A 15870-nucleotide genomic window follows, 5' to 3' on the forward strand; every position below is an offset into this window, starting at 1 on the left:
TATTCTTGACATTAAATAACTTAAGAAACTTTTAAAACTATTATAAAATAATCAGTAACTATACTTTAAGAAATACACTTGAAATATTTCTAAATATTTTTCAAGTTTAGCCAGGCAAAATGCATTTTAAAGCAAATAAATTAATTTATATTACAATTTCTTTCTTTCAAGCAACTCATCCTAACAAATTTTTCTATCAATATGCAAATTTTTGTATAAAAACGCAACTAGGTCACATTTCAAAAAATCACAAACCGCGTAAGGTAATCCTATGCATTGGACTTGGATTTTTGTACCATTTGAGCGGATTTTCGCATATGAAACGGGTGGCGTATGGAAAAGTAAACAAATCGTAAAGTAAAAACCAAAAGTGATAACAAATTGTCGAAGCCTTATCAATGCGGCTAATCGTGATGATTAGCACTGGGTGAACAGCGCGAACAGAGCACGCCTAACCCCATACACTTGTAAGCTGCGTAAATCAGCGACCGGTGATCAGAGCAAAGTTTCGTATATCATTGGGGCAAAACTCCCCAGCAAATGGCATAAAATAGAAAATAAAAGTCACCCATGGCGTTTGGCTGAGGCAATAAAACAATCAAATGACGTTGCCTCAGTGCGTTTTTAGGCTGGCTCCCTTATTGGATTAGTGGCTCCTTTTTGCCTCCCTTCTCATGTGGCGTGCGTAGTGGGATTAGCATTTAGTTGGGGTCAGTTACCGCTGCAGATTATGTTGCAATGTTGGCAAGTGGAGCAGCCAGAAGTGGGTCAAGTCATCCCTTAACTTTGAATTGGGTCTCGGGCAACGTTTTCTATTTGAATTCATTACTGAAATTCAAGCAGTGACTGTCAGTCAACACAGAAGTCAATGTCATAGCAGCCAGCTTTTTTAAGGTTATGTTTTTGTTTACGTGACGTAAGAACGTTTGTAACGTTACGTTTAAAATTAATTAATTTTAGTTTAAATTCAATTTAAATAGTTTTTATTGATTAAATATACTTTATTTTTGGACATGAAAATACACTTTATCAAAGAATATATTTTTCTGCGAAATTCAATTGGAAAACTTTATGTTTATCTGGTTTTCTTTGTACTTTCAAATAGATTAAGATAGGCTACAGAAAATAGTAAATTAACTAAATAACAGTAACCTTCAAGTTGGAGTTTTAAGCTGACTTGGGAAATCGACGACAAAAATTTTGAACACAACTAAATGCAATAATTCTATGATTAATCTCCCAGATGGAAAGCATGAGACTGATTTGTTGAATTGGAACCAGTGTCATCCATAATATGATGATGAGTGAATCGAAACTGGATTAGGATAATGAGGTAGCAAGTAGCAGCGCCTGAGATCTGTAAAATATAAAATTAAATAAAAAAAATAAATTTAGTAGTGAATAACTCACAGTAAAAATCAAAGTGCGATCTAGACGAAATAATCCTGCGGCAGTAAATAAAACCTTTCTATGCGACAGCTGCAAGGAGAGTCGGAACAGCCGATCTCTAAGCTCCGGATCATCGGTGATATTCAAGATCTTGTGGACTATGCCCGCCGTATAGCTGCTGTGCAAAATGGTTCTACTGCTTCCCTCCACAATGAGTACGATAATCACTATATACCATATAAGCTGCATGAGGAAGAAGGCAAAGAACTCATCGGCCTCGAAAACATCCAATCTCTTGGGATTCAAAATAGCCTCTAAAATGTAAAAGTCATCAAAGAGAATGAAAAGGAAGGATATGGCTATGATTCCCAGCAAAGGATAGGTAAAGTACTCCTCGATGGTCTGGCAAATATCGCAGAGGAGATTGTGGATATTTGACACCTGTTTGATGGCGTATTCTGGGTTGAGACGTATGACGGAGGTAACACTGTACCGCTTCATCGGAGTGCTGATTAGATTTCGCAGGCGATGGGTGTAGCGTCTGTGATTGACGACCGAATGCATGGGGGAGAGTTCCAAGGCACTGCTTTGCTCTATGTGGGCATCTAGGATGTCCTGAAGGATCTATCAAGGGGTAAAGAAATTGTAAAATAGTTTAAAGATAGGTAAAGATATTTAGGGTTTGATTAGGCCATTGCATTTTTCTTGATTTTTATGAATAAATAAATATAACAAATTTAAATATTTGTTTTGACTATTCAATAATCTTTTCATTTGATTTTTCATAAAAAAGAAAGTACATTATTCCAAATATTATACCAACACTAACTTTGTAGTATGTTTGCTTATGGTTAAAAACTAAAGCTACAGGAAAAAGGGAATGGCCATAGCAGGTGAGGGTTTTGGCTAAAAATAGCAAAGCAAAAAAGTATGCTACAAAAAATGTGTTCGGCCACTGCACTTCACTGTTTCTTAGAAAGAATTAAATGAAAATTAATTTTCTTAGACAGAAAAATTATAAAAAAAAATAAAAATAAAATATTTAAGCTCCTTTTCCTTTTCCTAATTTTCCGTTAAAAAATACTTTCATAATTTTAAAAACTATTATACTGCATACAGAAAGTAATTTGTGGTGGTTAGTCCTCATTTTATACCAATGAACTGTAAACTAATATTATTCAATGTACCTCAAACGTATATCATTCATCATTTAAACCTTCGTTTAACCTTTTACTTTACCTTACCATATCTCTTTATTAACTATGTGAGTATTTAGAACTCCCTACTCAATTCCATAAATAAAAGTTCTAATTCTGCACAACATATTGCCACTATTTTTAAAAATCTCAAAGCTAACAACTGCATGCACAAAATCACACATTAAAATCCCATGGCACTCACTTCGTTCAACATACTAAACCGACTCCTGGCCAAGTCCGTGGTGCATAGAAACTTGAAGACCATCAGACTGATATTGATGTGCGGCAGGGCAAACGCGGTGAAGGTCACAAAGGAGGGCGAGATGGTGGCACTGACCAGCAGGCTATAGCTGACACACAAGTAGATGACGTTGAACAGCAGCATGCCCAAGGATATGAGAAGGCTGGACAGCAGGATCCTACGGTAGTCCAACTTCATGCCCAGCCTCACGAATATCTCATCCACCACAATGTTATTCTGGAGAATGCTGACCAATCTCTGTCTTTTGAACATGGCAAAGCCAAATATTGTCAACATGGCCAAGATGCCTGTTAACCGTAAGGTTCCATCGCTGATTTTGGTAATATTCGTTTGGAAGAAGTAGCCAATTATGGAATCTCCCTCCTTCACAGAGATACCGAAACACAAAACGAAGAACAGGAAGTGCACTATGCCAGCTATGAAGGAGAACTTTGATGTTTGCACTTCCTTTCGAGGATTAAGATTCAATCGAAAGGGAGCCAGACCCAGAAGCGAGATGAACGTCAGGGGTCGCAGGGCCTGGAACACATTATCCGCCTGCGAGAAGCGTTCCCACAACTTAAAGGCCATTGGTAATCCTTATTGGTAATAGATATAGAAAATAATGCCGTGTAACGTCCGCTCGTTTCGCGTATTTTCCGCCAACTGACAACGGAAGTCTTGGCCGAGTGATGATGATGATTGCCTTTGTGTCAACTCGAAACACGATGGATATATCATATATCAAAATCGTTAAAGGGCTGTTGTCACACACCTTCGCACACGTAATAAGCTAATATCAATAGTGGCAAATATTTAATTAACCTTAAACGGGGGGCTGGGATCATCGGTGGCTAAGGTCATTTACAAGCAAGTTCAACGATTTCAACGGAATTCATGACATTGCTACTTTTTTTTTGGGGGCACTTCTATGACCTATGCAATGGCTATTCATTACAATTGGCAAACAATTTATGGCAGTCATTTAAGGGTCACGTAAGAGTGGCTATTTAGTGGTCCCTTGTTTTAGAAGGTTTTCATGGTTAATTAGTTGATGGGCAGTAAAGAGGCAGAAAGGGGTTTCTATTTGCTAAGTTCTTAAAGAGGTTTAAAGTTCTTAAGAAGATACTGCAAGGTGTTAGAAAGTCAAGTTGAACTCACGTTTATGCAGAAATTCTTGGTGTTTAAAGAAGATAACTTACTCATGTTTGGGGAACATGTAAAGCTGTTAGGAAGGACTATCAAAGTTGGTGAACTTATTATGGTAAAGTAAGGCTGAGTATCCTTAGCCCCAGCCAAAAAAACCAAAACACTTTAAACGATTCTACTTTTTATTTGCAATCGTTCGTTCACATTGACAGAAAGTACTTTTTGAAAGCAACGGCAATAACAACATTTACAAAAAATACACATTCTGCTGGACGTATTCTATATCCATATTTCACCGGCTCCATTGACTCCACATCGCGCTTCCCATTTATCAAAGACACTAAAAACACATCTAAACCGTATGATTAGCTGTACTGTTGAATAACTCGCAGCAGGAACTGCCTTGCCCATAGCCATTGCTGGGGGAATTGGAGGTGAACTGCAGCAAGATGATGAGATAAGTGGTCAAGGCCCCGCTGATCTGTGGTAAATAATGAAATCATTAAGGACTTGAAATAGAAAGATAAGTAAGTGTATAAACCGACCGTAAAATACAGAGTGCGGTCAATGTTAAAGAGGCCAGCTGCTGTGAAGTTAATCTTGAGATGCATCAGTTGCATGGAGAACTGCTGCAGCTTCTCCTTGACCTCAGCACTTTTGGTTTTATTGAGTAGAGAGTGCACTATGCCACCCGTTTTCTCGCTCTTCTTGATAGCCCGATTGCTGCCCTCCACAATGGATATTATGGCAATCAGATACAAGATCATTTGACAGGAGAAAAACGTCACGAACTCCACTGTTTTGAATTTACTTTCCCTCTTTGACTTTCCCAGCAGAGTTTCCAAAACGTAGTAGGCATCGAAAACGATAATCAGAAAAGCTATGGAGATAATGGTCAGCAGTTGGTAGGTGAAATATTTGTTGGCCGTGGCAGCAGCCTCGCAAATCAGATGGTGGATCTCCATGGACTCTTGTATGATCTCAGCTGGATCTTTGGTTACAATGGTGTACATGGAAAAGGAATCCAGGCACTGGAGAGATCGCTGCTTTTGGGTCACTGCCTTCAGGTTGCGAGAGTCCCATTGATGGGCGAGATTTTTGAGGACCTTTAACGAGAGTAAGTAAAGAGGATATTAGTTTAGGGAATCATTAAGGACTGGACCTAACTTAACGTTATTCAAAGCACTCAGGTAAATGCGCAGTTTGATCATTAGATTTCCCGCCAGAAAGCACACCGCGCAAACTATAAAATGCGGTGAGAAATAGCTAATAGTTGCCGAGATGGAAAATGTGGCTGCATCTCGTAGGCTGATCATTAGAAAGCTGCCAGATATGTAGGCTAGCATGCTGGCAGTTAAAAACATAACCAATCGATTCATTTTCTTTACAGCTGCACCCTGATGCAATGCCACGCCCACCCTGGGAAAGGCCTCCGTCTCAAGACCATAGAAAATCTCGAAAATTTCCAGTAGTTTCCTTCGCTTCAGCATCGATATTAGAAGTATAGCAAAGATTCCCAGCATTCCGTTGATTTTTTGCAATCCATCTATCACATTGGATATATCCGTGAGGAAAAAGTTGGACATCAAGGACTTGCGATCGATGGTGCTATATAGAAAGTTTCCCATATAAATCCCCATTCGCATGATGATGTTGATGTAGCCAAAATACGAGTCTGCTAGTTTGCCTCTGCCTTCCGAGGAAGTGGCCACGTAATAGGGAACGATACCAAGCCACGCGGCCATGAAAACAGTCAAACGAAAGGAGGTGTATACGTCGCTAGGACGTTTGTCCGACTTTTTAACCAAGCACTTAAAGAGCCACATGGCGTATGAGTATTTTTTAAGCCCAACATCGTCGTGGCATTCGGCAAGTGGGATAAGAATCTTGAAAAACTAATGACAACCTTCATGGATAAAAGTTAATCCATATCACCGATACGTATTTAATTAGCGGAAGAGCTAGAGGTCATTAAACGAGGTCAAAAGGCTTTTGTGGATAAGTTGGCTTAGTCGGGGATCGGTTTTTTATTTACTGAAAGCCTAATTTGAACGGTTTTTATATCTTTTGTAACTTTTTAGCTTGAACAGATGCTTCTTATGAGTAATTACTAATGAAATTTAAAACTTTAAATTAAGTTTATAAACTTTTAAGCTTAATAACATCATCACCCACCTTATTCAGCACATCAAAGTGCTGCCACAGACGATGTAAGGCCGCCCCAAACAGCATCACAATGCTAAGCAGAAAAATTTGTGGTACATAGAAGGCCACAGTTGCCGTGTAAATAGGTCTAACATCATTCCCCAGCAGCATCCAGATCGAGCTGATCAGGTAACTCAACTGGACGCCATTAATGAGAAGGATCTGAAAGTGCCTCAATCTCATGATGGCAGCGTAGTTAAAACAAACTCCCAAGTTAAGGAATCGATCATCTATAGAGGATATACGATCCCAAATGCGAATCAGCAATCTGACGCGAATGCTGCTGCAGAGGAAGAGGATGGACATTCCAGTCATGCCAATGAACTTTTGCAGGGAGTCACCCATCTGAGATATTTGGGACTTGAAGAAGTAGCCCACTATGCTCTGCTGTTCGATGAGGGCGGCCAAGAAGCAGTAGCTGAAGAAGCTCAACTGCAGCAGGGCATTCAGGTAGCCAATTTTGCTCAGTAGAAACTGTCTCTCTCCCGCCTGACCCCTCAAGCGAAAGGGGGTCAGGCCCAGGAGATAGGTGTAGAACAGCAGACTCTGCTCAGCTCCAAAAGCATCCCGTGGCTGGAATAGTTCGCGGCAGAAACTAGACATTGTCTTATGTTTAACTCTTATATAAAACATATATCTTGCATTGCAAAAGAAAATAAAACTACTTCTGGTAAATCCCTGAAAAGCTCCCTTTTATACCTTCAGCAGCTACATTTTCCCAGTGATTAGTTTTTAAAGTATTTATGATCCACACCTCTAACGTCACGGCGGGTTAAATATTGTATACTTTTCAATGTTCGTTGACAGGTCAGGTAATGGAAACCCGTCCATCAGCCACCGACAAAGTTTCCCATTTAATGACACTTTCTACTGCGGTCTTCTGCCAGTGTTTATGAAATTATAAAGAGGGAGTTGCTATCTCTCAGCTGGCGGGTTCAGGGTCACTGTTTGTGCGGGCTAATTAAATTAATTGAATTGAAACTGAATGGAATTGAAAACACTTAAAGACGGTGCTAAACGGGATGGCAAAATGTTTTTGTCGCTATTACCTAAGCGTCCTTTGGGAACAATTCAGTCATGGAGCTTGCCAGTTGGCTAGCAAAAGAGGTTGTAAAATAAGTCATAATGCAGGCACTTTTTTCAGTTTGAAACGCTTTGAAGCTTAAAAATCATATCAATAAAAAACAGTATTTAATTTGTTAAATTATAATACTAAATTCTATAATTAAAAATTTATGACAAATAATGAAAAGGAGTCGAAAAACAATATTTTGTGTCTCGTGAAAAATGTGAAACATAAATCTGAAAAAATCTATAAAAATAAGTGCAAATATATATGTTAACAATCTTTAAATTAACTTGTCTCAGCATCTTTCTTAAAATGAAATGAAGGAAACACATTTAAGAAATAAATAAAATGTTTGGGAAAACCTCTAAATTCTTTTCCACTTTCATTTCTCTTTCAAACCGAACGGTCATGTTTTTAGCTTTTGCGTTGTTCTCAAGCTATTTAATCTAAGACACAGCTCAATAGAATCCCTTACCTTATTGACCATCACCAGACGCATCTCCACGAGATATGTAAAGCAGCTGAAGAGAGCGATGGCAATGGCGATGACCGTGTGCTGGATGAGGAAGGTAAAATGCAGGGCCAAGGTTGGCGACACCATCGATGAGTACAGAACGGAGAAGGTGCCACAGGTAAACAAGATGTTGACCAAGAACATGGAGATCAGAATCATATAGCTAAAACGCAGAACCTTACTATACATGATCTTAACTCCCACTGTCTGGAGTTGCATATCCATGGTGTGGAACTTCTGGAGGCACCGCTCCAGCCGATGATTTGGAACGAAAGCGGTCAAGTAAATGACAGTGACTCCGATGAAGCCACTCACAATCTGCATCATGTCCCCAAAGTAGGTGATGCGGGATCGAAAGAAGTAACTTGCCACCGATTCGCAGTTATTATATATAGTCAAACTATAGGCGAAGACGAACAAGGCAATGTGCATGATGCCATTCAGGTAGCCAAAGATGGTTTTCTTGATGGCTCTCTTTCCGGTTTTGCTGTCGCAACTGATGTAGAAGGAGGTGAGTCCATGGACATAGGTAACGTGGAACACTGGACGGAGGCACTCGTAAAGCTGTTTGGCGGTAAAAAATCGCCGAAATCTACGGCGCAAAGGCTGGCATAGGCCAGAACCCACTTCAATATCCGGGGTATCCGCCGGATCCGTAGGATCCACCGTTTCTTTGGCCGTTTCAATGTCCATGACCGCTCCGTTCGGGCTTCAACCGGCGACTGAAGCCAGGAACCGCAAATGATTTGCATTTTACCAGGACCCGTCAACCCACGAAGTTTGCGGGTGGGGTCGGCAAAAGTAAATAATTTTCCCATTTTTATATGTAACCGCCGCGATGGTCTAGACAAGCTGCTGTCCGCTTATGTTCCGACCATTAACCTATTAGCTTTAGCTGTTGCATTTTAATTAATGTCGCCCCCTCTGGGGAATTATTTCCCCAGGGTAATCCCACGATTTCCCCATGTTAAGGGAAGTTTTTCGTCTATCTATTTGGTTCAATGAATGACCAGAGACCCTTCTATTCTGCCTGCCCCTCATAAGCCTAATTAATTTCATGGTTTCCATGAAATGCGAAAGTGAATTTATGCCAATTGTTATGGCTTAAGCATTGCGTGTCCTTTGGCAGAAGAGATTTGGTCAGAAGCGTGAAAATTATGGCCATCAGAAATGACATCGGAAAGTACTCATTCATTTTATTGCTTATAAGGGGTCAAAATTCTTCAGTTTTTTGGTTAACTAGGCAGGGAGAGGGGTAACTTTGTTTGGGAATTTATGCAAAGCATTATTCTCAGAAAAAATCCTTGGAATTTTAACGATTTTGTATTCAAATTTTCGGGGGGTTTAAAAGAAAAGGAATTTGTGAATACAAAATTACATTCTCTCTCTGTGGGTTATAGGTAAATAACGTAGCTAAACATATGTTAAACCTACTTTGTTTACTCTTTTCTATGATTGTGCAATATGAAAAGTTAACTTTTAATAATATTAAACACCACAAAGTGAAAGGGATTAACATAAGATCTACAAATTCCGAACTAAGAAAAAAGGACTTTAAGCTATAAAAGTCATCTAATACGTTTAGACTTTAAGCCGGAATGAGAATCAAAAGATAAGCCTTTACATAAGTTACGCCTTAAAACCCTATGCATTGTTTGTGCATTTTGTGGTTTTAAATAGAGAAAGGAAAAAAAAAACTGAACACCTTGAAGAAAAATGTTTAAATTGTTTAACAGTGCCTAAAAGTATGCAATCGATTGGCATATACGGCAGCCAAAAACTAGGCGAGTTGCCACAAACTATTTACATAACTAATAAAGAAATTCAATCCATGGCCCAGCAGACCACTCTTGTTGGTCAAATAGTCTAGTCTCTGTTATTTGCTAACCATCCCCCTCCAAAAAGCCAACTTAATTACTAAAGTCATTAAAGAGAATCATAGCACATGATCCAGTTCGATAAAGCCTGTTGCCTGGACATAAATTACATAATTAATTTCCACACTTGATTTGCGATTGAGTAACTAAATGATAACAGCGAATCCCTTAATGGAAACCCCGTCACGCATCCCAGACACCTTGTCTTCACCGGGTAAATATTTACCTGTACTTGTTGGTCGCACTGATAACCCCTGACCCCAACCCACTCACCTGATTGATGATACTGAGGCGCCGCTCGAAACTGAAGGCAATCACGCAGAACAAACAAATCGCAATGGAGACGACCGAATGTTGCAGGAAGAATGTCATGCAAACGCAGAACGATGGTGTGACATCCAGTGAGACGAGCAACCGGAAAACTCCCACAAAATACACGCCCAGGATCAGGAGCTTGAAGATCAGCACCAGCAGTGAGTACCGAAATATCCTCGAGTACTTCACCCGTATTCCAATGTTCGAAAAGTTCGTATCCAGGCTGTGCAAAATAGTTAGGGTGCCCAAAAGCTTGCAGCGTTTTAGGATTGCCGAGGTGTAGATCACGGCACCAGCTATCAGACCATTGAAGATCTGCAGGCGATCGCCGACGGTGGAGATCTCAGTGCGGAAAGAAGTAACCCACTATGGATTCACCCTGCCTCAAAGATGAGATATAGCAAAACCCACAGAGGCAGATGTAAATGAAGATGTTGAAGACGCCGAAGAAGGACATCTTCAAGTAGGATTCACCCATTTTCCTTCTCACCACATGGAATGGCGTCAGTCCATATAGGAAAGTCAAGAAGAACAAAGGACGCAGTGCCTCGTAGACCTGCGAGGATATAAAGTATTTGCGCACACGACGTAAGGCGGACATAATGGCGAAATCGAACTTATTTAGACCGGAAGCGGAAATGAAAATAGAGCCAAGCGAATCGCACAACCGTTCCGGTGAAAGTGTCAACGCGAACTGTTTGGTTAAAAGGGAAAACAGCGACTGCCAGGCGACGGATGCAAACGAATCGAGCTGAAGGATAATAAAGAAGGACGAACAGGGAGGAGGAGTCCCGTGGAGTGGATATAAAAATGAAATGCCGGCTGGCGAAAGCTCATTATCATGTTGTCTAGGATTCGCAACAACAAGTGTCAGGCTATAGCAACAAGTGTTATCGTTTTCTCACTCTATCAACCTGCCAGTGATGGCAAAAAGTTATTTTAAGAACGCAGTAAATGGATATAAATACATGTTAATAGAGTAAGAGTGAACCGCGATTTTTTGCAGTTTCTTAGCTGTATTTTTGTCAAAAGAAATCGCACGGCAAAAACAATGACTGTTTTTTTCAGCTGACTACCAGTACTTAAAACCCCTATACCTTCTTTTAACACTTTTGTTCTGATTTTGTTAGTGCGAGTGCTGATTTAATGGCTAAAAACCTAAAAACTAATTTTTAACAGAAATGTTGAATATTATATGCGGGTTTTAGCTCTAGCTCGGTCAAAACGAGACGCAGAGCCAAAAGAACGACTGTTTTGTGCTGCTAACGACCAGAACTCACTACCCCTATCACTCGTTTTCCGATTTAGAGAAATTAATTTTCGACAAAATTTCGCATTTTTGATAATCAAAATTTGCGAAAAATGCGAAAAATGTAAGTTTCCCAGATTTGATTGCAAACCAATTGGGAATCATAGCAATCAAATTACGAGCCCTACGAGGTATTACATTCCATATTCTGAACATTTTTGGCTGTGCTATGGGTAAATAACTGATTTTTTGGGGCCCAAAGTCAATTATACGTCTTTTAGAGCCCAGATTCTTGCCGTTTCTTAGCTCTAACTTTGTCAAAACAATACGCATGACTAAAGCAGCGATTGTTTTATGCAGCTAACAATCAAAACTTCAAACTCCTATACTTGCTTTTATCAATATTGTTCTGATTTTTTCTTGCTAGCTCCGGTTTAAGGGCTGAAAAATCGGAAAACCTATTTTTAAGAGAAGTTGCAATACTGTGTTCGGCTCTTTAGCTCTAGCTCGGTCAAAACAAGACGCACAGCTGAAAGAACAACTGTTTTGTGCTGCTAATGACCAACACTTACCACCCCTATCACTCGTTTTCCGATTTAGAGAAATTAATTTTCGACAAAATTTCGTATTTTTGATAAGGGGTACCATCATCGAAATTCGCGAAAAATGCGAAAAATTTAAGTTTCCCAGATTTGAATGCAGACCAATTGGGAATCATAGCAATCAAATTACGAGCCCTACGAGATATGACATTCCACATTGGGACCATTATTGGCTGTGCTATAATTCTATTCAGTGGAGAGTAAGGTATTAGGAGGTGTTTTAATAGTACTCAGTAACATCTATGTAGACAGCTAAATACAGTTTTATTTTGCTTATTTATTACCTTGAATAGGCAACGTTGAATGGGCTTTGATTTCAATCTCGATAAGAACCATTAAATATGAAGAAATCAGAAGCTTAAACTTTAATTTAAAGCAGACCCACCAGTATAATTTTACTTGATTTTGATAACAATTTTCATGTAAAAAAGAAATGCCTTTCTGTCCACCTATAAAATATCCAAATCATCATCACCAAGTCTTTAAAAAACATAGACGCCTTGAATATCATTCAGCTGCTAGACTATAAAGATAAGAGCCATTGAGTGAGTGTGAGTGTCCTCGCATCCATGAGAGTTTGCCTCGTGACGGGCAATTCATTATCTTCATTATCAAGAGACACTCGAGTAATCGCATATCTGGTCACACTCGAATAATGGCTGTATATGGAAATGAGGGCGAAGGATACGGAGGGGGTTTGGTTCCTGGCCATTGCTTTTCCCATAAGCTTATCAGATTTCTCCATTCGTGTTGATTCTCGTGCAAGAGGAACGAGGGATTACTCTGATTGACAGGTGATATATGATGATTGGATGGATGGTTTTTATTTTTCTTTTGCAGATGAACTGTAATCGTTGATGTGCCTATACATCAAATCTGATTTAGTTTGCTTTAATTTTATGTGACAATTAGTAAACAGAGCAAGAGATATTAATAGGGAAGTTCTAATTTGTTTTGGTTACTAATTCTAAGTACTCGAATAGCTATATAGGCTCTTTTAATTTATTTTTAATATTAGTACTGGGTACTTATGTTTTGAAACTGCTTTTAAAGCTGTCCAAAAGTGTGAATTAGAAAACCAAGCCTTCAATCGCAACGAATCCTTTGTAAATTTGTACTAAAAACTTATTGTGGCATACTTTTGGGCAGTTTTAAAAGTAAATTTTTACTTACCTTGTGCAGGCAGACGAGTCTACGTTGAACCGTTCTTGTCATTAGGCAGAACATGCAGATGGTTATAGAAATGGCCATAAGTTCATAGACCAGAATAAAGGTCAACTGCCACGAAGCGTGAACCTCCATTTCGGAAAGGCATATTAGGCAGGTGGTCAAAAGGACGGTGTCTAAAAGAACTACACAAGAAATGACCAGGACAACTTGGCCCACAACAGTGTGAAAATTAACAGGACTTCGTAAACGAGCTAGCTTTCGATCTGCTTGGTCCATAGTCTTCACAGATCTTAGAAAGTATTTCCTTAGGAGCAGCGGCAAAATAAAAGTTATGATGGCCACTATAATGCCTGCTATGTCATGAAGTTTTGTGCTGATGCGGGAGATATGATTCCGCATAAAATATCCAATTAGACTCTCGTTGCTCAGGTTGATGTAGCTGTAGCAGTAGGCGAGCAGCAACCACCGGGAAATGGCATTCACAAATCCATACCAAGTTTGCTCCAAGGAACTTTCCCTTCTCGCATTTCGCCTCACCAAGAACGGAGTAATGCCCAGGGCAAAGGCAATGGCCACCATCAGGGAAATGGATCCATAGCAATCCCTGGCACTCAGCCAAAAGCGCAGACGTCCACGGAATCCGCGAAAAGTGTCCACTCCGTAGTGGATCATTGCTACAATCCGAATAAATTACATTTCTCCGCCGAAACGAGGTTCTGTCATTTCGCTGAAGTGCAGTCCTTATCGCAGATTAAACTGAAATGATATGGTAATTGCTGTTTTTTGTTGGGCAGCCATGGTAACGAGATTAATTTGAATTTCATCAATTGATATCTAACAATGAGCTAATGGAATCATATCCCAAAGTATTCTAATCTGCTTTTGATCTGGTAATTAGGTAGTAAATGAAGGAGTATTGAGCACATAGTTGGATGTAGAAAACAAGTGTACTCTAAAAATAGACACATAACGATAGGGATAATATATCTATTTTACAGAGGAAATACTATTTATTGCTTCTTTGACATACTAAAACTATTTGGTGTTCCGAACATAAGTATATTTTCCTTTTAACTCCATAAAAAACCAACTTAAACCCAATATTTATGTTACAATGCAGTCTCACAACGCATGACAAAACCCCGCATTGCCAAAACTATGCAAAAACGAATCCAAACAAGATGACAGACTAACAAGTGGTGCCATCATCCTCATCTGCTGCTAGCAAACTGAACAATGCAAACGAGATTGCATAATGAAACCCACCAAACCCGCCACCGGGGTAATGAGCTCCCAGTTTTAAGCTCTCAGTTCCAACATCGTGCCTCAGTGCAACAAATCATGTGTGTCTGGCTCAGAATTTTCGTCGCACAATTTGGCTAACGACACATCCACAAACGACACTCGAAACAATAACAAGAGTGTATCTGCTGTGGTTGGGTCTGCCCCGAAAATTCTGTCTTTGAGCTACATAACTTTTCCATGACAATGGCGCCGGCGTTAAATCAGATTCATCCTAAGACTGTAGCCAACTTTTTTGTTTATTTTTCACACGTGCAACGCAAGCTATTTGTCAGATAAAAATATACATAGTATACGAAAGTGGAAATTTGCAAGTAAGATGCATAAGTCCCAATGCTGCGAAAAGGAAGGCTTTAGGTGAACTGCAGTCTTGAAGAAACTTGATGTACTTATTAAAAAATGTGAATAAATCAATAAAAATATAGCTGAAAGTTGTGTATTTTAGTAAATAAGAAGTATTGCCAAAGAATATTCTTACCATAAGTTAGTTAAATTACAAAAATGCAATTTTAGCAAAATGAGTTGCTGCTTAACCTGTAGCTTTTAATGAAATTACCATATACAAATATTAACATTTTTAATACAGCTACTAAACCTCATAAGTGTTCTCTTAAAATGGCAAATTACTTAACTTCTTTAATTATTTTTAGGTTTATTAGCTTATGCAATACTTAATAACCATGTGTAGGTGGCTTAAATTGCAAATTGTTTTCATAAAAACGAAACATTTTTTATTTTCCTATGCATATCCTCTTAGGCTTTAAATAAATTATTTATTCAATTTAATAAAAACAAAGACCACATTCGTTTGTATCGCTTAAGTAAATAAATATTGGCCAAAATTAAGTATAACAAACAAAGGTAAGTAAACCTTTTCCTTGGCCAAAACAGAAATGAACCGAACACTTATTTGAACAATTTCGGCTACCCAAAACTAAAAACCGAATAAAAAATATACCTATAATCGCAGATAAATGAAATAAATAATTTTTGATGGTGGAAAATGCTTTGGTTAATCGCCAGGTGACCGAAGCTGCGCCGAAACCTCTGACATTTTGGCCAACAAAGGTGGCGAAACAGATGTTGGTTTTTGGCTATGGAGATGAGATGCGATGGGTTACAGAACCCCAAGGTGCCGATGCCTCGTGATGCGGTAAACAGTCAAAGTCAGTCACTGGGTTATGGTAACCTCAGATATATCTACAATATATATCTTATATGCAAAGTTGATAGACCATCGACGTCTACATTCGCCAAGGGAAAAGAAGAAGCTAATTGGCATCAGCGCCCCAGCCCAAAGCTAATTATGTTATGTTATTGTAATTTATCACTGCTTACGCTTTGTGGCCGCACTTCTTTTCAAACAGCAGCCGATTTTTTAACTCTGCACCTGTCCGTGAATAATATGTCTTTAATCGTGGTCCAGAATGACTCAATTATATGGTTGCCTTTTACATACATACATACATTCATATATGTATAGCTTTAGTTTTTAGGTTATGTTGTCACATATTATATTTAAAGTTGGGTCTATGCATCTACATATATATTCTTGATTATTAGCTAATTTTTGTTCATTACACATATTA

General features: G+C 39.0%; 3 protein-coding genes across 3 annotated transcripts; all 3 read right to left on the bottom strand.

The window, feature by feature from the left end:
- Nucleotides 1-1231: 1231 nt before the first annotated feature.
- On the bottom strand, nt 1232-3420 carry LOC108106921 (putative gustatory receptor 28a). The gene is made up of 3 exons (XM_017214170.2): nt 2791-3420; nt 1411-2013; nt 1232-1357 (listed from the first exon to the last, which is right to left on the bottom strand). Exons 1-3 carry the CDS (start codon nt 3418-3420, stop codon nt 1232-1234), a joined length of 1359 nt encoding a protein of 452 aa, XP_017069659.2.
- An 889-nt stretch (nt 3421-4309) lies between these two features.
- Nucleotides 4310-10559, bottom strand: LOC108106906 (putative gustatory receptor 28b). The gene is given in 4 exon segments (XM_017214157.2): nt 4310-4459; nt 4524-5084; nt 9917-10312; nt 10314-10559. Coding segments are annotated over 4 exon segments (1332 nt in total). The 3' UTR covers nt 4310-4330.
- A 2217-nt stretch (nt 10560-12776) lies between these two features.
- Nucleotides 12777-13651, bottom strand: LOC121529755. Its single transcript, XM_041817708.1, has 2 exons — nt 12983-13651; nt 12777-12803 (listed from the first exon to the last, which is right to left on the bottom strand). Exons 1-2 carry the CDS (start codon nt 13649-13651, stop codon nt 12777-12779), a joined length of 696 nt encoding a protein of 231 aa, XP_041673642.1.
- Nucleotides 13652-15870: the final 2219 nt, after the last annotated feature.

This window comes from Drosophila eugracilis, unplaced genomic scaffold (assembly GCF_018153835.1).
Source record: "Drosophila eugracilis isolate 14026-0451.02 unplaced genomic scaffold, ASM1815383v1 contig_1850, whole genome shotgun sequence".
Lineage (NCBI taxonomy): Eukaryota > Metazoa > Arthropoda > Insecta > Diptera > Drosophilidae > Drosophila > Drosophila eugracilis.

Excerpts from the sequence above, each read along its gene's own strand:
- LOC108106921 (XM_017214170.2), bottom strand. The coding sequence starts at position 3,420 with ATGGCCTTTAAGTTGTGGGAACGCTTCTCGCAGGCGGATAATGTGTTC. Across the intron at positions 2,014-2,790 it reads GGTTTAGTATGTTGAACGAA|ATCCTTCAGGACATCCTAGA; the intron begins GTGAGTGCCATG and ends ACCCCTTGATAG. Across the intron at positions 1,358-1,410 it reads ATCGCACTTTGATTTTTACT|ATCTCAGGCGCTGCTACTTG; the intron begins GTGAGTTATTCA and ends TATATTTTACAG.
- LOC121529755 (XM_041817708.1), bottom strand. The coding sequence starts at position 13,651 with ATGATCCACTACGGAGTGGACACTTTTCGCGGATTCCGTGGACGTCTG. Across the intron at positions 12,804-12,982 it reads GACTCGTCTGCCTGCACAAG|AGCCTATATAGCTATTCGAG; the intron begins GTAAGTAAAAAT and ends ATAAATTAAAAG.